At 36.7% G+C, this 21,125-nt stretch overlaps 1 protein-coding gene across 2 annotated transcripts in view; it reads right to left on the bottom strand.

Annotated features, from left to right (window-relative positions):
- The window catches only part of LOC150081498 (adenosine kinase-like), a 174,350-nt gene that overhangs the window by 91,552 nt on the left and 61,673 nt on the right, over positions 1 to 21,125 (bottom strand). For both annotated transcript variants that reach the window (XM_090379332.1, XM_090379333.1), the window contains exon 4: positions 19,733 to 19,811. In XM_090379332.1, coding sequence (XP_090235458.1) covers positions 19,733 to 19,811 — 79 coding nt within the window. The remainder of the gene's footprint in view (positions 1 to 19,732; positions 19,812 to 21,125) is intronic.

The following is a 21,125-nucleotide window of genomic DNA, read 5'->3' as shown; positions in this document are numbered from 1 at the left end:
GATTTAATTAACTGGATTTTGTTGTCTGCAATAACTGTAATATAGTGTAAGACTGATGTCTCTGGATAGAGGAATGGTATTTAAATCATTGCTGTACTTTTCTCTATGCATAATTGAAATCATTTTTATAGCAACAGGGAGAACAAGAGATTCGGCAATAGTATGTGATTTCAAATTTTTTCCTATTAAATATGAAACTTCTAACGATGCTCTTAAAGCTTTACAAGGAACTGCAGTATGTTTCTTGAAGAAAGATTTCAGACCTTGTATGGCATTGGAGTCCTTTTTGAAAAGGATTCAGTATTTTCCATTATCTCTGGATGTTTCTTATGTGTCTTTTTCATTTATTAGGTTTCATGCTTTCATTAGCCAGTTTTTCATAACATATTATGCATAAAGGACGTTGCTTTGCAGATTTTGAAAACATGCACATTCCAGATTGGATTATCACGCCATTTTCTGCAGATATTGAAAATATTGAATGTAACTTACAAGATGAACTTATCAAATTGTCAGTTTATCTTGAAGCTAAGACGCTTTTTAAAAATAGGATTTTAAGTTACTTTTGGACGAATATAAATGTTGTAGAAAAATATCCAAAACTTTCTGAAGTGGTACTCCCCTTTTTGCTTGCATTTCCAAGCTCGTACATGGTTGAAGCTGGCTTCAGCCATGTTAATTCCATTTTAACAAAACAAAGAAATAAGCTAGATATGGAATTCTGTGGCGATTTAAGGCTGAAACTTATTAATTTTGAACCCAACATTGCTAATCTTGTCAAGAGTCACAAAGTACACTCTTCACATTGACGATGTTACTAAATTGCATACTAAGTTAATAAAAGTCTTATTTTCATATATATAAGGAAGATTGTATTATTGTTATCTAAATTAAATTTTATATATTATTTATCCCTCCTATCAAATATGTAATGTTAAAAAGGACGTCAAAAACAAAAATGTATCCCTTTGACGTTAAGCCAATATAATATACAATATATATACTTGTATATATACTATTATACAATAATATATATACTAGTATACAATATATATACAATATTATACATACAATAAACACTAACTATAAAATAAACAATCTAAAAATTCAAGTCTTTTTTGCTTGTCCTATTATAATTACATAATAATAAAATAGAGGGGGGTCGATAAAAAGTCAAGAAACTCTTAAAGGGGTCGACTGTCAAAGACGTTTGGCGACCCCTGCACTGGAGCTAAGTTCTGGTCAACCCTTCCCCAACTCTTCCATCATGCAGTATGACTGATGACTTTTGAGGTTATGATGAACATCATGGCGAGATCCAATCTTCCTTACATTTCGAGGGTACAGTTCTAAAACTGTGTTCGCAGGCCAGCACTAGTTAGTATGCCACACCGAACCTATTTGGTAACTCTTTAGGAGGCTTCCGGATCAGCTAGTGTATAATCTTGCTACCTCTACTCTGTCAGATAGTGACTGGAGGGAGTCCGAGTAGTGTGTATGCTGGGGGGGGGGCATTTTTGAGGCCACATTATGTCAAGGATCTGGGTATATTCTTACCATGTGTACGTCATATCCAAAAATTTCATTACTTAATACAGCATGTCCCCCCCCCCACTTTTTCTTACTATTGAATACACCATGAATTGTCAAACTAATAGAATAAGCTTATCTGCGAAAAGATCTAAACCTCCCAAACACTTCCTAGTTCATTTCACAAATATACGTGGTCTCAATTCTAATCTCAACAATGACCATTTCCACTTGCAGTCTGCCAAACCCCATGTACTTTTTCTGACTGAATCTCAGTTATCGGTTGATTCAACTACTGCTCATCTCAGTTCCCATATTACTCGATTCCTTTCGTCTCAAAAGGTGGTTCTTGTGCATGTCTGTTCCAATATTCCCTGTCAGAGACTTGGTAATTTGAAATCTCCTCTTTTCGATCTTCTCTGGCTTAAAGTCTCTCTATCTCGTTGTGTCAAATTCATCTGTTGTCTCTACCATTCTCCCATTTCCACTAATCACTTGGAGCTCTTTGACTTCCTCTCTTTGCAACTTGACTTTCTCCAGTCCAACTTTCCTAACAGTGAGGTAATTTTCCTTGGTGATTTTAATGTTCACAACTCCAGATGGTTTCTGTTTTCTAGTCACACTGACAAAGCTGGTCGAGACGCTGAGACTTTTGCAATTACTAACGACCTTGCACAGATTGTTCATTTACCTACAAGAATACCAGACAATCCTAATCAAACAGCCAATACACTTGATCTTTTACTCACAAGCCTTCCAAGTACACGGTCAAAGTAAGTGGTCCTTTAGGTGCCTCAGATCACAACTTGTGAGCTTCTCTTCTCCAATGGAGCCTTTATCTCATGGCTATTCCCAACCTCTTATTGTTTGGCATTACAAGAATGCAAAATAGGATGACCTGCAATTTTTCTTTTCCTTGGTTGAATTACTGTTTCAAAACTTCTGATGTCAACATTTGCTTAGATCATGTCAGTGAAATTATTCTTGTAGGTATGGAATCCTTTATTCCACACTCCATTTTAAAATCTCGTCCTTTATCTAAACCTTGGTTTTACAATAAATGTGCTAAGGCTCTTCAAGAGAAGAACGCTGCATATTGTAATTGGCTTGTTTCCAATTCTTCAGTTTCATTTTATGCCTACACCAAAGCTCCAACAATTGTAAAGCAATTATTAATCAGTCCAAACTAGAGTTTGAACAGGCAAAGAGTAGAAAACTTGCTTCTTGCTCTAATGGTAGTAGAGCATTCTGGTCTCTTGCCAAAACTATTGGCTGCAACTTTTGTCCATCTATGCTCCCACCTCTGTCAAAACCAGATGGTTCTGTTGTCACTTCAGCCAAGGATAAAGCTGACTGCTAGCATCCAATTTTTCTTCCAACTCATGTATTAATGATCTTGGTAAAACATCTCCCACCATTCCCAACAAACTCCATTCAATGCCTCCTGTGGTCTTCCGTCAGAAGGATTTTGACGAATCTCGATGCTAAGAAAGCTCTAGATTCGATAATGACTCCTCTCTAACAAAGAAATACCATCAGGTCCTGATGGTATTTCTTCACTTGTTCTCAAAACCTGTGCTCCTGAACTTACTCCTATTCTTTGCAGCCTTTTTTCACTTTCTTATTCCAAAGGTGTTTTTCCTTCTGCTTGGAAATTTGCTCATATCCAGCCAGTTCCTAAAAAGGGTGACAAATCACTCCCATCCAATTATCATCCCATTGCAGTTACTTCTACTCTTTCTAAAGTAATGGAGAAAACTACCTAGAAACATTTCGTCTGATCAACGATTGCCAGTATGGATTCTGTCAGTGTCGATCCACTGGTATTATTCTGGCTTATGTTGAATTAGTCCATAAATGGACTAATTCAATGGAAAGGTTCGGTGAAACACAAGTAGTTGCTCTTGACATCTCAAAGGCTTTTGATCGCGTTTGGCATAAAGGTCTTCTAAACAAGCTTCCATCTTATGGTTTGCCAAGTGTTTTTTTGTAATTGGTTATCCAGTTTTCTCTCCGATTACTCACTGAGGGTGATGGTAGATGGCTCTCTGTCTTAACTTCTCCACTAATGCTGGTGTCCCCCAAGGTTCAGTTCTTTCCCCCACTCTTTTCCTCTTGTATATTAATGACCTTCTTCCACTGAATGGAAATCCTATCCATAGTTTTTCCGACGAGAGCACATTGCATTCCACTTTCCACTTTGATAAACCTTGCCCTGCTCAATCAGCTTCAACTTCTCAAATATCTGCTTCAAATTCCTTAAATACCGATCTCCAAGTAATTCTTCAGTGGGGCAAAGACAACTTAGTTGATTTCAATCCTTCTAAAACTCAGTCTTGTCTTATATACCGCAAAAATGATTTTTCCACTCCTATGCTTATCTTTGGTGACACTCTGATTTCTAGGCAAAATGACATATCTCTTTTGGGGATTACCCTGACTTCTAATCTCTCTTGGCACAAGCACATTATATATATTGCTTCCACTACATCTAAAAAACTTGGTTTTCTCTTTCGCTCTCTGTGTTACTTTTCTTCCAAACAGCTGTTCATTCTGTACAAATTGCAAATCTGCCCTACCATAGAATATTGTTCCCACATCTGGGGCTACTATTTTATTTTTGGTTTTTAGGAACATTAGCAACTAAGGCCATATTGCTCTGGGGATATGCGGTGGTCATTCCCTGACCTTTCTGCATCCTCCATATTTGGTGGTTATGGGCTCGAACCCCAGTTTAATCAAGAAGCGTGTGCTACACACTGCTGCTCCTGCCTAACTGGCTACAGAGGCACCCCCACATCTGGGGCAGTGCCCCCAAAACCTCTCCCAGGTTCCTAGATTCCATTCAGAAGAGGGCAGTTTGGTTAATTAATGACTCCTCTCTAACAGAGTCTCTTCACTCTGTCTCATAGACTTACTGTTTCTTTTGCATGTCTTTTCTATAGATACTTCCATGGGCACTGTTCTTCTGAATTGGCTTCTATAATTCCCGCTCTCTCTTTCAAAACAGTCTGAACACGTGAGCCAACATCCATTTACTGTCCAACTTTACACTCACAGAACCAACTTTTCATCTTCCTCGTTTATTCATTCAACTGCTGTTTTCTGGAACAACCTTCCTTCATATGTATTTTCTGAAAATTACAGTCTACAGAAGTTCAAGTCTAATGTCAACAAATATCCTCTTTCGTCTTCTCAACCTTCAACCCAAGCACAGTACTAATATTATAGGTTCTAATACCTCTTGTGTTTGGGGTTTTCGTAAAAAAAAAAAAAAAAAAAAATATATATATATATATATATATTTTTATATATATATATTCTGAAGTTCAACCAACATCCTTGTAATTAATGACAAATGGATGCAATGTAGCCTGGCTATTCTCCCAGTGGAACCCTAGCATCTTGCACAACAAATGAATAATTTTCTGCAAAATCCATCAATATGACCAATTCTCATGTCATTAGGCTTCAAATGGTAGCTTTGATGTTTAGTAATGTAGTGATGACAGGAAAAGTTAAATATCTTTGTACTCAACTCTTTAAGAAAATCTCCTGTTGTTAATTGCTTTGTGTCCAGTGTATCTCCGTTAGTGTGTATCCATTGCTTAAATCAATAATATCTTCTGGTTAATTGTTTTCAAAAGTATTCTCTAGAAACTTTTTAATTCATCTATTCCCTGATGTATTTCACACTGATGAAGCATACAATCTTTTGACTCCAAATCAGACTGTTTTACCAACGAGAACCTTGTAATCACATTCAACAGGACTTGCTGCTAGCATTAACTTGACATTTTGATGGATTGTGCATACACATACAGAATGTGTTCCTGGTTCACCAACTGTGACAAAGTTTGCAAAATTTAGAAAATCCAATGTCAACTCCATTTCTATCTTGATAAGTTAAACGTTTTCTTCAAGTTGCTGAGTAGTAGTAGCTTTTGCCTTTTTAATGGAAACATAAATGGATGATTATAAATTAGCAAAGGCCACAAAAATCTACAGAACGTACAGACTGGGATGCAATGAAGTAACAGGAGAGGGGTAGACAGATTACGAGAAGTCTTTTGCTAAGAATGTCAAGAAAAGCTGCAAACATTTCTTGGCTTATGTTACCACTAGAAGAAAAGGGATGAACCACACTGGCCCAGAATATGAATGACTAACTGCTGAGGATCTTGTTCAGGTTTCTGATGAGCTAAATAAATATTTTGTATCTATATTCACCAGCAAAGAAGTTTTTGGGGATGGGAATACCAGAAGTTACATCAGGGGGCTACATGATTTTGTGACATAATAAGTGAATAGTGGAAAAAAACAGTTAAAGCTAAAAATAGAGTACAATTAGTTCTGCTATAACATGGTACGTGTGTTCCTAAACATCTCCGCGTTATGGTATTTCGCACATTAAAAACAGGGCTTATGGGGAAAACAGTAAAAGTTCAGCCTGGTAAGAAAAACAGTAAAAAAAAAAAAAAAAAGCCAATAATATTGCTAACAAAGGTTTAAACATCTTAAATTTCTAATAAATAGATAAATATTACAGTCAGTCCTCGTATAACACATGTTTACACTATACGAATTCGATCATACACGATTTATAAATAGGGGAACGATATCTTATATAACACGACTCAAATTCGCTTATGCACGATTCGCCTTTGTGTTTACAAGAAATGGCAGTCGAATGCAAAATCACCCCACCCGAATGCAACACGATAGGAATTAAGAGAAGATTCTGAAAATGTATTTATGTTTTTTATATCAGTGAAGGGGAAATGCATTTCACCATAATAACGTAAAATTCCAGCTATCGGTATTATCGCAAATGCAATTAGATCGAGTTTACTACCAGTTTATAACAGATTCCACTAGCAGGAAAGCAACTGGAAATTGTTTTATGGTACTAACGCCCAGAAATTTGCTTTAGTAAAATGTGAGGTGTTAATAGTGTATCTATGCCTTTACGGTGTTGTTTATTCAGTTGCTACATGCACACAGCTTTGTTTATGTGTATCAAGCGTGCCTCCTCATTTTGTAATTGTGCTTTATTCCCTAAATATGAGTAAAATACTTAAAAGGTGCGAAAAGGAAGCGTCCTGGTGAAGACACTACAAATTCAAAGAGAAAAAGAAAAGCAATATCGATAAACAGAGGCGGACTGGATCAAAAATTCTTACCCAGGAAAATTTTTAGTGGCCTCATACTAGCGTTTATGGCCAAAATCACACCGGCCTCTGGCCCACCTGGGTTTCCCCAGTAAGGCTTATGGCCAGTCTGCCTCTGTCGATAGAGAAAAAATATGAAATTGTGAAATGCTTTGAGCGAAATGAAAGACCATGTGATATTGCACATGCTACAGACCTAAATGAGGCAATGCCGAGAATTACAAAGAATGCAGAGAAAATAAAAACAACTTTCATAGCAGGAACAACTCAAAGTGTAATTAAAATCCATTAGATTAAGACACAAAGAATTGGAAGAGATGGAATGGCTGTCATCTGTTTGGATAGAAAAATCAAACAAAGAACAAGTTTGCTTACAATAGAAGCAAAAGTATTTGCAATATTTTATTACGTAATAGTCGTAATAAAATACTTACGAATTTTATTACGATTATTCATTGTGTTTGGTAATGTTTTGGTTACAAATATGAATTCAATCTTGGGTGGTCAGCACCTAAATCTATTTTTCCCATAGGGCCTGTTGTTTATATTGCACGATTTTGCATTGCATGAGGGTTTCTAGGAACACAACTATTGTACTATATTAGGACTGACTGTATAGCACTTTACCTTGACAAAATATGAAGTTTGTTTTATTGATATTTCTGTTCACTGACATTTTCTTTTTTTTTTTTTTTTTGATTGTAAAATTTAAAACAGTAAAAAAGATGAGCAATCAATAACAACGAACACAGCACGCACAAAAGAGAAGATTCTGAAAATTTATTTATGTTTTTTTATATGATTGAAGAGAAAGGGCAAACATCTTACGATTACGTAAAAATTCACAGAATTCCAGCTATCGGTATTATTGCAAATACAATAAGATCAAGTTTGCTACCCGTTTATAATTAGACTGCACTAACAGAAAAGCCCAATAAACCGGGAACTGCAAATTTTTTTATTGTTTTATGGACTCCAGAAATGTGCTCCTCTGCTCGCACTTTCCCACCTCACGAAATTTCTGTTTTAACAGAAAATCTTGTGAATACAGTGAACGATAAGTTTGATAACGGTGTCTCCGACCAATACAATTACAGTAAATGGAAAACAGAGTTCTCCCACATTTGATGTTTGACATTTTCTAAGCTTCATAAACTTGTGTATGTATTGCTGCGCAGGTCGCTACATTTAGTTTGGTGCTGGGTTTTATGTTCATCTGGTGTTACTCTCAGATGAAATTGCGTGTGAGCCAATGCGAAAATCTCATTATAGTCGCATTGCTCCCTAATATATCAATTGCGCTGGAGCAAGTTTACGTTGCGAAAATGCACATTATAGCAGAACTGACTGTACCTGTGAAGGATCAGATCTAGCCAATTATATTAAAAGAAGCAGCAAAAGAGGTAAAGAGGCAAATCTTTAGCCATAATTATGAGAATACCCTTGGATTCAGGAAGTGACTATGGACTGAAGGTCTGTAAAATGTGTCCCCAATTCACTGAGAGGAATCAAAAAGGGTGAAGTGAGTAATCACAGATCTATAAGCCCGACTTCTATTTGGGGGAAAATAATGGAGTCACAGGTTAAAAAAGTAACATATAGGACCATCTAGCCAAGAATTCAGTTATACAACAATCACAGCATGGATCTGTTAAAGGACAATCTTGTCTGACCAATTGGAGTGATTACTATAAAATCCTTAACAAAGAAACTGGAAGCAAAAAATAAATTTTTACATCGTAACTTAGATTTCAAAGAAGCTTTTTATACTGTTGTGCATAAAAGACAAAAAAAGGTACAATTGGAGCAACATGGCATTAGGAGCAAAGTCACTGTTATGGATAAAGGATGGTTTAGTGGGAGAAGATAGTGGTTATCAATAGGCAATACTCCTCTTGACATAATGTGATTATGTCAAGAGGAGTATCTTCAGCCCAGCACTGAATCATGAAGATTCAGTGCTGGGCCCATTGTTGTTTTCTATATTTATTAATGATAGTGATGAAGACATATGAGACTTAATGTTTAAGTTTTCAGATTACAGAAAACGTTATCAGGGTGGTTATTAACAGTAATCATCTAGAAAAAGTAGGCAGATGAATCAAGAAGCAGCAACTGAAGTTTAATATTGACAAATGCAGGTTACTGCATTTGGGTAGCAATAATCCCAGAATAATATACCAATAAGTGATTCACACTCAAGACAGTGGGATTGAAAGACCTAGGAGTAATTGGACAGTTTCACAAAGTTCTCAGGCTGGTAGGACAGCTCAGAGGATTTTGTCAATGATATACAGGAATTTCCCTCTCATGAGAGACTTGCCTTGACGTGCCAAAGGGGCTTGCATGCTTCAATGAGACAAAGAGCTATATCGACGGTAATGTAATTACTAGCAGGGCCTCCCAAACCAGACAAAGTCTTTCCTGATGATGGGCAGCAGCAGCATCATCAGTAACCAATGATGGCAAAGATCAGGTAAGATCCAGTTAGCACCACTGAATGAATACAAGTATGGTCATCCTGACTATTGACTGTATTACTGCAGTATGAAAAGGAACAGGAAGCTATGAACTATTTCCCCCAGTCAAAATATCATCTAGCAATGATGGACAAAAAAACACTTATGGCCCTCAGTCCCTGGCATCACTTAAATGGGAAAAGGGTGCTAAGAATCTCAGTGTTTGTCACTTACATTTGGGACCTGAAACATGAGAAGTTTATATGAATCAGGGAAACTTGATAATTTAGTTTAAGAAATGAACAGACTTAAAAATTGATATTCTTGGTGTTAGTGAGGTCAGATGGCAGGCAACAGTAAATGTGCTACAGACAATGGTATGTTTTATTATGCAGGCACTGATGACTGAAATCATAGAGTAGTTGGGTTTTTGGTTAATACTAAAGTTTGTAAGGCAGTAAAAAATGTATTACCTTACTCAGACAACATGATGATGATTCAAATAACAACAAACCTTACAACTTAAACATAAATCAGACCTATGCACCAACAGCTGACAAAGATGAAGAGAAGATCAAGACATTTTATGAAAACAAATCGAATTGATGATCTACAACTATCCAAGAACGGAGACATCACAGTGATTATGGGTGATTTTAATGCCAAAGTTGGTGAATGTAGAGGGATTGTGGGCAAATTTAGACTTTGCAAGAGAAACAACTGCAGACACAGACTGGTACAGTTTGCACAAAGATTTGAACTGGTTGTAATGACAACCAGTTCCATGTATAAAGTCTTCGCGGTGGCAACTTCTTTGAGCTGCCACCGCAAAGACTTTATACATGGAATTCTCCATGTGATGGAGAAAACAATATTGTGAAGAATCAAATTGATTGTTTTGATCAACCATAGTTTCAAAAATGGCTGAAGCATTTAAGAACATATCCAAGCACTGACATAGGTTCTGACCTCTAACCCATTAATTGGTGAACTGAAAGTGAAACTGGAATGTATAAAACAGGAGGAGGGTAAGCAACAGATTGACCTTCAAAAATAGGAGAACAAGGATATTAAAAAGAAGACTGAAGACTCCTTAGCAAAGGAACTGCATTAGAACCTTCCAGAAGATACAAATGAAAGATGGAGATCAATTAAAAATGCTGTGCTTAAAGTGGCAGATAATCATCTGAAAGGTGAACCTCTAAAAGCAAACAGAAGTGGATAATAAATAATATACTAGAACTGATGGAAAAGAGAAGGCATAACAAAAATAACCCAACAGAATAAAAAAAAAAAAAAAATTAGAACAAACTTAGGAAGAAATAAAAGAAGCAAAAGAACACTGGAAGAGGTTCAAATGTGAAGAAATTGAGAAACTGGAATACTTACATGACCAATTCAACAAGCATAAAGTCTTGATAGAGGTGTTAGGACTGCACTATAAAACTGGTAGGGGAATACTAAAAAAGCAGAGCAGAAAGATTGCAGTTTCGATTGAAGAAAAATTTGAGTGCTGGCAAGAATTTATAAGATAACTGTTTGATGACAACAACAGAAATGAAAAGTTTAACAGATCAGAAAATGTGGAAGGACCAAGTATCATGGAGGAAGAAGTGATCATAGCTGTTAAATATGATAAACCCAGAAAGGGAGTGGACCTGACAAGATTCCGACAAAACTATTAAAGGTAACAAAGGTGGAGGTGTTGGTTGGTCTGCTCAAAAAGGCCTATGACACAGGAGAAATTCCCAGAGAACGGTTGACATTATCATTCATACCATACCGAAATGTGCAAATGGCAAATAGTTGTTCTCAACTTATAACAATTAGTTTGATGAGAGACGCACTGAAGATACTTCTAAGAATTATACACAACCGAATTTATAAAATATTCGATGAAACGGTGATTTTCAATTTGGCTTCCAACAAGCAATGAGTACCAGGGAAGCAATGTTTGCAGTTCGGACTCTAATAGAAAGATGTTGGGATATGAAACAGGTGGTATTCATCTGCTTCTTGAATTATGAGAAAGGCTTTGATTGGATAAGACATGACAAATTTGTTCCAAATCTTAGAGAAAATTGGAATTGATAGCAAAGACATCAGAATAATGGTGAATTAGGACTGGGGACAAATCAGCAAAGGTATGCACAGAAGGAGAGTCAGAGGAGACAGAAATTAAAAGAGGAGTTCAACAAGGTTGTATTCTATCACCGATGTTGTTCAACGTGTATATTGAAGAAATTTTTAAACAAGCTTTAGAGGGATGTACAGAAGGGATAAAGATTAATACAATAAATATAGTAAACAATACAATACAATAAATATAATCAGATATGCAAATGATACTATATTGCTAGTCAGCTCTGAGAAGGATTTACAAGCATCAATTAAGAGAATTAAAAGAATAAGTGAAAATTTTAGTCTGAAGTTAAACATCAAGAAAACAGAACCTATGATCAGTAAGAAAGAAATGAAAACAAAAATTCCAATCAATCAAAGAAATTGAAAGAGTTAAAAGTTATCACTATCTTGGGTGTATGCTGAGTGAGGACTGAGACTACTGAAGTACACACTCATGAATTGGACAGCACTGCAGCCTTCCTTAAAATGAAGAATCTTCTATACCACAGTGATCTTGCGCTTCCTTTAATAACAAGAATATTCAGATGTTTTGTCTTTTCTGTCCTCCTTTATGGAGCTAAGGCCTGGATACTGACAAAGAAGACCCAGAATAAGTTAAATGCTTTTGAGATGTGGTGTTACAGACAAATGTTAAGAGTGCCATGGACTGATGAGATTATGAAATGAATGAAGAAAAAGACAGAAATAACTAACACCATTAAGGAGAGGAAACTAAAATATTTAGGGCATATGATGAGGAATGACAAATATAAGATGTTGCAACTGATAATACTGAACAATAAATTGTCATAACTTGTTATGGGCATGAAAGTTAAGTTTAGTTTATTGATTTTGGGGTGCTAAACACGGAAATAGTAGTTTTTTTATATTTATACACTGTATTTTTTTTTTTATTTATAAGGCAGCAAATATACTTGTATCAAACATGGGATCTTTTCACTAGTATCAGCTTTCGGAACATCCCTTTTCACCAAAATGGCTCCTGGGATTTCTCCCATCTCTGCGAGTGTACAATGTATCAGGCCAGAGATTTGAAGGTGTGTGGAGGTCATGTGCAGTATATTGTGTGGTGCCCTTTGTTCATCCGGTCTATTAGCCACCAAGCCCCTAGTGGGACCCGACGTTACCACACCGTGCCATGGGGAGGCTGACTGAGTGTACCACTGATGCAAGAGTACTCTGGCAGGTTCTGCCACCTACTTTCCTGGAATTTCAGTGGCTAAGACCAGATTTGAGAATGAGATGATTGCTGTTTCTTGAGCAATGGTTGTAATTTTAACAGAGCATAGGGTTGTTTGCTAAAAACTTGTTCTAGGGCCTAATAGGTTGGGCAATAATTTTGATGTACAGGTAAACCCTCTTATAACACGGGACTAAGATAAAAAAAAAAAAAAAAAAAAGTACAAAAAGGGAGGTTACGTTTCAAAAGCTAACAAAAATACACCATTCTAGTTTTGGTGTATCTTCTACTCTCTTTAAAAAAAAAAAAAAAAAAATCAGTTATGTGAGTTTGCTTTTTCTTGATATGTGAATTTCATCGTATGGAACTAAGAATTTTTGAAGTTCCCTTTTGAACTTTGGGCTCCTTTCATTCAAGAATCTGCATTCAAAAAATAAGATTCTAATTTCTCAGCTAACTTTATGCCTTCCTGTATGTTTTTTAGTGTAAAATTTAGAAGTTTAGAATTTTCATCTGTGCTATCATCCTTTGAATTGATTTGGTTTTGCCTTTGATGCCATTTCCACCAAATCCACTTTGCCAGCCTCTTTTTCTACCAGTAATTCTTGAAAGTCTTCAAGCAATGGTATCTTTTTTTATTTTTTTAGGAGCATAGGTGACTAAGGCCATGTTACTCTGAGTATATTGTCTATAAATTGCGTGTGTCCTGAGGTCGATTTTCTGTTTTTCTGGACAAAAAACATGAGATTCTGGGAGGAAAAAAATGCTACCCACTCCGGACTAACTCATTGTAGAAAAGACCCATTAAAAATTCCTCACATCATTGACGAGATTCAAACTCTAGTCTTTTCCACCCAGTGTGAGGAGGAGGGAGATTCTATCAACTGTGCTACCCATGTCTCCCTCCTACCGACGTAGGAAGTTTTACTATCGCATCGATTCCGTTTTCTGCCGTTTGACCATATTTCCTGAATGAACTGACTATGGCCATACATTTTTCCACACGCTTAATGATGACGGTTTTACTCCTTTCAGCGATAAAGCTATGCTTCTGATACAGTCCACAACTGAGAAATGTTTCCATGCCTCCATTACTTCAATATTCAGAATCAATTTTTTCCAAAATCCATTGTAACGATTTTCTGATGTAATGAGTTTTAAAGGTGGATATAATGCCTTGATCCAATGGCTGAATGAAAAAAGTTGTATTAACCTAGTAACAACTGTGGTGGTAGGAACATAACTTCAACATTTGGATGACTTAATCTTTTGGATGGCCTGGTGTGCTATCCAATAGTAATAAAAAACTTTGAAATCTAGATTTTTCCACAAGTTCAATAAGCACAGAATGTAACATGGTGATTTCCCCACAAAATAAAGTACAGGGATTTCTCAATTTTTTTTTTCATGACTAGCAAGCCAACAGCAGAGATTCAAAAAGAGCGGAAATGTTGAAAAATTACATCCAACATAATAGCAGGGTTTCCCCAGCATAAAAGCTCAAATATACCCTGTTATGAGAGGTTTACTGAAATTCTCTAACCATGTTATGTAAGTACCACATTGTGCGAGGATTGCCGCAATTTATCAATCGTGTTAGAGCAAAACTGTGTTGCAGAAGTACTGTGTTATACAGGGTTTGCCTGTATTTAGATTTAGACCTGTGGGGTATGAGAAAAAAAACAAGTTGTGTAGGAGAAAGTAAGGAGGGGATGGCCCCTGCAGATGGTGTGGCAGCCCAATGCCGCACCCGAGGGAAGAGTGCAGTGGCGGGGGGGCTAAAATGAAGTATTGTGTTAGAAAAAAGTAAGGGGGGGGCAGAAGACTGGAGGGTAGGAAATAGAAGGAAGGAAGGGGCTGGCAGGTAAGATGGCAAACAGTGTGGCATGCCCAATGCCTCACCAGCAGGAAGGTGGGGTGGGGAAAGAAAACCAGCACAGCCAGTCAGAAACTGACAACAACTTGGTGGAAATCAGAGTTGAGGCTCCAGCGGCGTGAGTGCTGCTAGGGTGGATAGGTCTAGTCCAGGTGTCGTCATTGGGACTCTATTCGGCGAATCTGTGTTGCATCCAGACTGAAGGCTGGTCCAGTAGTCAATAATAGTGGGGAGGTCAAAACCGGGAGTCCAAGATAGGTTGGTCAAGTCCAGGGACCAATTTTAGGTCTCTTGTTGACGAGATGTGTCACGTCCAGTGGGGAGAAGTTGGTCCAGGAGTCAATGATACGGAATTTGTCAAGGTACGTGAAAACCCCATCTTTGATTGCACTGCTTGTGTTGTCCCAACCAAGCGGGGAGACCAATCGAGTACTCGAAATGTGAGGGGTCAAGTTGGGTTCTGTACTCCGGATGGTTTGTTGGTCAAGTCTTGTGTAAGTTTGGTCCAAGGCATTAGCATCAGAGGCTCAGCAATGCACAGCAACAGTTTGCAACCATGGTTGTTTGACCTATTAATTCAGATTCTATGGTGGTGGTGGTAGCGCTTTCTGTGTTTTTCGTAAGTAATGAGATTTTCCACAAGCTGCCTGAAGTTGCTGGCTTTAACATTTCCTAGAAAACCAGTCGAAACATTTCGAAAGGCTTTTCACATCGATTTCTTGCTATCACTAAGGGCACATTTGAACTGTTAGTCTGAAAAGTTGCCTTATTTGTGGACCAACGAAAATGCCTGCTGTAATCTTCTATGTACTAAGTCTTGGGAAATTCTCTTACATGTATGTGAATGCAGGATAGTTCACTTCCAAAGCCTTCACAAAATTTTTCACTAGCCCCAGTTTGATTTGGACTGGCGGAAAGCAAAACTTTTTGGATCTACCAGAGGTTTAAGTGTTACGTTCTTCATTCCAGGTGTTAATGATTGAGGCCAACTCCTCTTCCTGTAGTCATATCCTCAGCACGACTATCCCAATCACAGAGAAAGCAACTTATACAATACTTAGTGTAACTCTTTTGTAGTCCTAATAAAATGGCAATTACCTTTAAATATCGATGAAATCGATATTTAAAATATCGATATTTAAAATATTTAAAATATCTGCCACTCTTACTTCTGATAGTGTACACCTAACAGGGTGTTCTCCATTTTTGTATATAGCATACACAAGAGGTATTGAAGGCAGCATATTTCCATTATGTAATAACACAGCCTTAAGGCTAGCCTTAAAAGTGTCTATAAATAGTCACCGTTCTTCAGGAATGTGCCTCATGTTCATTACTGCCATCAACACCCTTACAGAGTTCACCTTCTGTTTGATAGAATTTATCATAGTCTTTATTTTGAATAGGAAATGTTGTCACTTTCACAGAATGATCTAGAACGTTCCACTGTTGTAGCCTCGAGGTGAAAAGCTTTGCCTTATTCTTCGGCAGTTCGAGATCCCTGATGAAGTCATTAAGCTCACTTTCCTTACGTGGTTTAGAAGGATAAAGGTTTGGACAAAATGGTGGATCCTTGATGTAGACGTCTGCTGCACTTCGTTGTGTATATCAAATCTATGTTCATCAGTATCTTCATCAGAATATACAGAAAAACGGTTGGATGGTTCGGGAATAGGTAGTACTTCACCGTGAGGCATGGGATGAATTGCAGATGGTATATTTGGGTACGTCACTGTACACTTTCTTCATTGTTATCCCTTTTCTAATAGAAGGCACCATACAGAAGTAACAGTCTGTGACTTGATTTGTCGGCTCCCTCCGTATCATGAGCAGCACTGCGAAAAGCATAAAACGTCCCTTTCGCAGAATGATCTAGAAAGTTCCACTGTTGTAACCTCGAGGCGAAAAGCTTTGCCTTATTCTTCGGCAGTTCGAGATCCCTGATGACTTCATTAAGCTCACTTTACGTGGTTTAGAAGGATAAAGGTTTGGACAAAATGGTGGATCCTTGATGTAGAAGTCTGCTTCACCCAGGAGTTGAGTTTTGATGAACAGGTAGTGTAGCATATGTGGGGAGCCCAGTTCTTGTCCTGGTTGCCTAATTACACCCAAAGTACAAGAAAGAGGCCTTTTTTATGGTTCGAGTTTAGGGACACTTTCTTGAAGCTAGTGTGACTTCTCCACATACGTAACAGAAGTCATCTGGACTATTCACAAAATTAAGGGCATATCAATCATACACAACACAACACAAGTGTGCAGAAATTAGGAATCTCACAAAGAACAACCATTAACTGAGAACGAATCAACCCGTCCTTAGCTGTATTCGAGGATTACTTCAACAGAGTTGAAGACGCAATTCAGGAGACAACTTATCATGTGATGCCAATCACCTGATAAGAGCGTGGTGGTACTGAAAATGTGGTGTTGCCATGTGTTTCACCAAGAGCCACAGTTGATAACGTACAGTAACTTGCTAATACGAGACCACAATTAATCCGAAAACAAGGACCAGTCAACAAATTTTAATGAGATTTTTGTGTTCAGCAGCATAAAATTAGTCAAGATTGGGTATTTTCATTTTCGTAACATTTCACTTGTTGATTAGTGAAATCCAGGGCAAGATCAATGGAAAAAAGAAGTTGAGAGAAAAGAAAGAAACCTTGGTTGGCAAACCTCAGAGAGTGGTATGATCAGAGTAACAAGGGTTTGTTTAGGACTTCTACATTCGTCCATTGTGAAGATGACAGCTAACATCTGCAAAGAGATGGCACACAGAAGAAGATACAGGAGTTATGCCAGCAGGGATAAAGAGGTAATTATTCCACTGTATTAAGGCAGTGAGTACTGTGTACAGGTCTTTTACTCAAGATGTATTCAGACATGTATACATCTTGAATGATGTATACAGGATCTGGAGAACTTATATCAGGAAAGATGTTATTCTATTAGAATGGGTACAGAGAAAAACAACAAGATTAGTGAAGAGAACAAAAGCAAGAAAGACTTAGCAAGAAAGACTTCAGTTCTGCAAATTGGAGAGTCGGTAAACAAGGCACCTTCAAGATCTGTTTCAGGTGTTTAATGCTTTGAATATATTGAGTAAGCTAAATATTAATGGCTTCCTTGCTCAAACAACACACATAAGGGGAAATATATTGAAATTGAGAAAGAATGGTTGCAGGAGAGATGTGCAGAAATTTGCTTTAAGCTAGAGGGTAATTGATCATTGGAACAAAACTTCCATCTGATGTGAAAGTAGGCAGTTTGAAGAAATTTAAGGACAAAGTAGACAAACTACTTAGAGTGGATGGACAGGTGAAATGGGAAGTATTTTTTTATTTCATTTATTGTTTTCGCTGATCTATATAAGCTTGCTTCCCTGAATCATTTGAAACTACTAATACCAAAGATGTCAGCACACTGAACAAAGATTAATCATAATTTTTCAAAAAAATAGGGAAGAAATTGTTTCTGATCAAGAGTCCAATACAGTTTTTTTTTTTTTTTATATACATGAATATAAATAATGTATTTAAATCAAGCATAAAGTATGTACAAGTGTATGCTATAACTATTATAATCACTGTCACTGAGTGTTATCACTTTTTTATTAATTTATAACAATGGCCTTTTGCTACATCATTTTACAATACTGAATGACTGAGTACTGGTTTTTCCTTTTATCATTAATTAAACAACAATTTTTTCTGTTTAATATACTAAATACAAACATTTAGCACTGGAGGACTCTGGGAAGTAAACTGATTGCATGACATGCTTTTATTGCACACTAAACCAGAAACTGAACCGAATTGGCATCATGTTACAAGTGTATTTTTAAAAATCTTTAAACATTTATGTATTAATAATATTGCAGCTTGATTTTTTTTTAAACAATTTTCGTGAATGAAAACTTCCATTTTATTTCTTATCTGCCTGTAGTGATACTACATGTCCTTTTCGGTAACTACAATTAAAAAAAAAAAAAAAAGGAAACTCAAGTACAAGTCAGACTTACAGAATATGGGTGGCAATCTGCTAGTGATAAGCCATGATTGACACAAGTTAAAGACATCCTGATCAACATTAACCCAATTTTATTTAGCAATTTACATAACAAATTTATATAGTATGAATCAGAGCTGTAATACTCAAATACGTTCTACGTTGATAATAATATTTGTAAAATAATAAGAGGAGTATACCTCAATACAGTACATAGAACACTTCCAGAAATTAAAACGGAAAAAAAAATCTACAACTTACCGGTACAGTAGAGTAAAATATAAATAAACAATTTAACACAAATCAAATCAATTTAAAACCAAATTGACGCAATTAAAAGAATCTAACGAAAATATTCAAAAACGATTTTCCTTCCTGAAGCTGACAACGCTTTTCGACCATATGTCGTGATCACAGGAATGAAAATTACCGAATCGGGTGAAACCCGAAACTTAAATAGTGATTATTTGTCTTTGCGCATGCAGGTCCACGCATCGGAGATCAAATATGGCTGCTGAACATTAACAGAATTCTCGTGTAATTTAATTTCTACAGTTTCTGCAATTAATGGTCGCGTATAATTACGTTGAACATTAAGTATTTTGGCCTCATTAAATAAAAAAGTATGTTTTTCATTAATGGCATGAAAGGCTAATTCTGATGCTGCTGAACGAGAAGCACGAATTGAGGCTTCATGTTGATTTACACAAATATTATTCATGTTGATTCATTCATAAATTCACGTTGATTTACACGAATATTATTCGTGTAAATCAACATGAAGCCTCAGTTTGTGCTTCTCGTTCAGCAGCATCAGAATTAGCCTTTCATGCCATTAACGAAAAACATACTTTTTTATTTAATGAGGCCAAAATACTTAATGTTCAATACATGACTATTAATTGCAGAAACCGTAGAAATTAAATTACACGAGAATTCTGTTAATGTTCGGCGGCCATATTTGATCTCTGATGCGTGGACCTTTACGCGCATACACGAAGACAAAATCACTATTTAAGTTTCGGGTTTAACCCGATTCGGTAATTTTCATTCCTGCGATCACGACATACAGTCAAAAAGCATTGTCGGCTTCAGGAAGGAAAATCGTTTTCGAATATTTTCGTTAGATTCTTTTAGTTGTGTTAAACTGTTTTTTTAATTATTTAAATTTTACTCCAATGTACCGGGTAAGTTGTCGATTTTTTCCGTTTTAATTTCTGGAGGGTATCATACGGAAGTGTTCTACGTACTATATTGAGGTATACTCCTCTTATTATTTTACAAATATCAAATTTATGTGTAGAAACACTGAAATAATAATTTGAAGCAGATATATAAACTATTTTCTTGTTAAGCGGCCTACCTGTACAGCTCTCATTGCATTTTGACATGCTCCACCAGCAGTGTATTCAACATCTGGAAATTCAGCCAATTCTGTATAGCTAGTTATTAAAAAAAAAAAAACACAAAGAAAGAAATACTGTTATCTTAACCTAATTTCAGCTTGTAGAGAATTAGATTTTTCTTCAAGTGCTTCCAACTGTGTTATTAAAAGAATTTAAGAAAACCCTATTTTGTAAGGTTTTAGAATATTTATCCCACGAAGCAAGAGATTATTATTATTATTACTATTAGCCATTTGGTGCAAGGAAGCCTGAGGCTTTTGCTGCACCAGCCAAAAAAAAAAAAAATTGAGTTACCCTGTGTGTGTGTGTGTGTGTGAGAGAGAAAGAGAGAGAGAGAGAGAGAGATGGGGGGGGGGGGAATCACCAAGAAAGAGAAGAATGATGATATCCAGCTCAGGAACTTGGGCATACCAAGCCCATACTCACCAGATGAGAGCCCCTATGCTCTTATCTAACCACAGATTAGAAGCTAACTTCATAAATGGACTAACTACAGTGGGCTAATAATCCATTCAAGAGACTTTGTACTAATACTCAAAGTTAATAGGAAAGACACGATAAACTTTAATGGTAATGACCTCCGCAATACTAGACACAGAGATACAGTAACAGAAGACTCCATCACTAAATTAAATCTATTCTCGCATTCCCTTCCAAAATACTTCCTAGTGTTACTGTTATATGAGCTTTGATTTTATGGACTACTGCATGAATGTAAGTGATATATTTCCTACAAAAAGGAAAAAGCACAAAGAAAACTTAGCTGTTATTAATAAAATGAAGGGAAAAACAAAAGGAACTAACAATTTGAAAAAAATACATCATGAGTTCTCCCACTTCCAGAGGAGTGAATGAGAATATATAAGGACTAATAGATAATAATAGATACAAAGACTAATAGATAATAATAGATCTTCATCAAGAGGAGTGTTTCCATTTACAATGGGTTTCCTCGGCCTACAAGTTATTTCTTGTCAGGAATTTTTTCCCGCCATAAAGTGCAGTTCAAGGTGTCTTGGTCGGTTAAGCCTCGGGCTGTCATGCACTCCCATACTCCATCCATCCATGTCCTCCTAGGTCTTCCTCTTCTCCTTCTTCCAGGAGGTATCCATTCCAGGATAGCCTTTGGATATCTGTTTTCTTACATTCGTTTTACATGTCCATACCATGTTAGACGCTTTTCTCTGATGGTGTCAATAATAGTCTTTTTCACTTCCATTTTTTCCCTTATGTCTTCATTCCGTTTTCTGTCTCTTCTAGAAGTTCCTGCTGAGCGTCTCCAAAAATCCATTTCTGTGGAGAGCAATTTGTTTTCTGCTCGCCTATTCAATGTCCAGGTTTCCGCTCCAT

Source organism: Mastigoproctus giganteus, chromosome 8 (assembly GCF_048544385.1).
Source record: "Mastigoproctus giganteus isolate SK-2022 chromosome 8, ASM4854438v1, whole genome shotgun sequence".
Lineage (NCBI taxonomy): Eukaryota > Metazoa > Arthropoda > Arachnida > Uropygi > Thelyphonidae > Mastigoproctus > Mastigoproctus giganteus.
The sequence above is the reverse complement of the archived record's forward strand: the minus strand, read 5'-3'. Positions and strand labels throughout refer to the sequence as shown.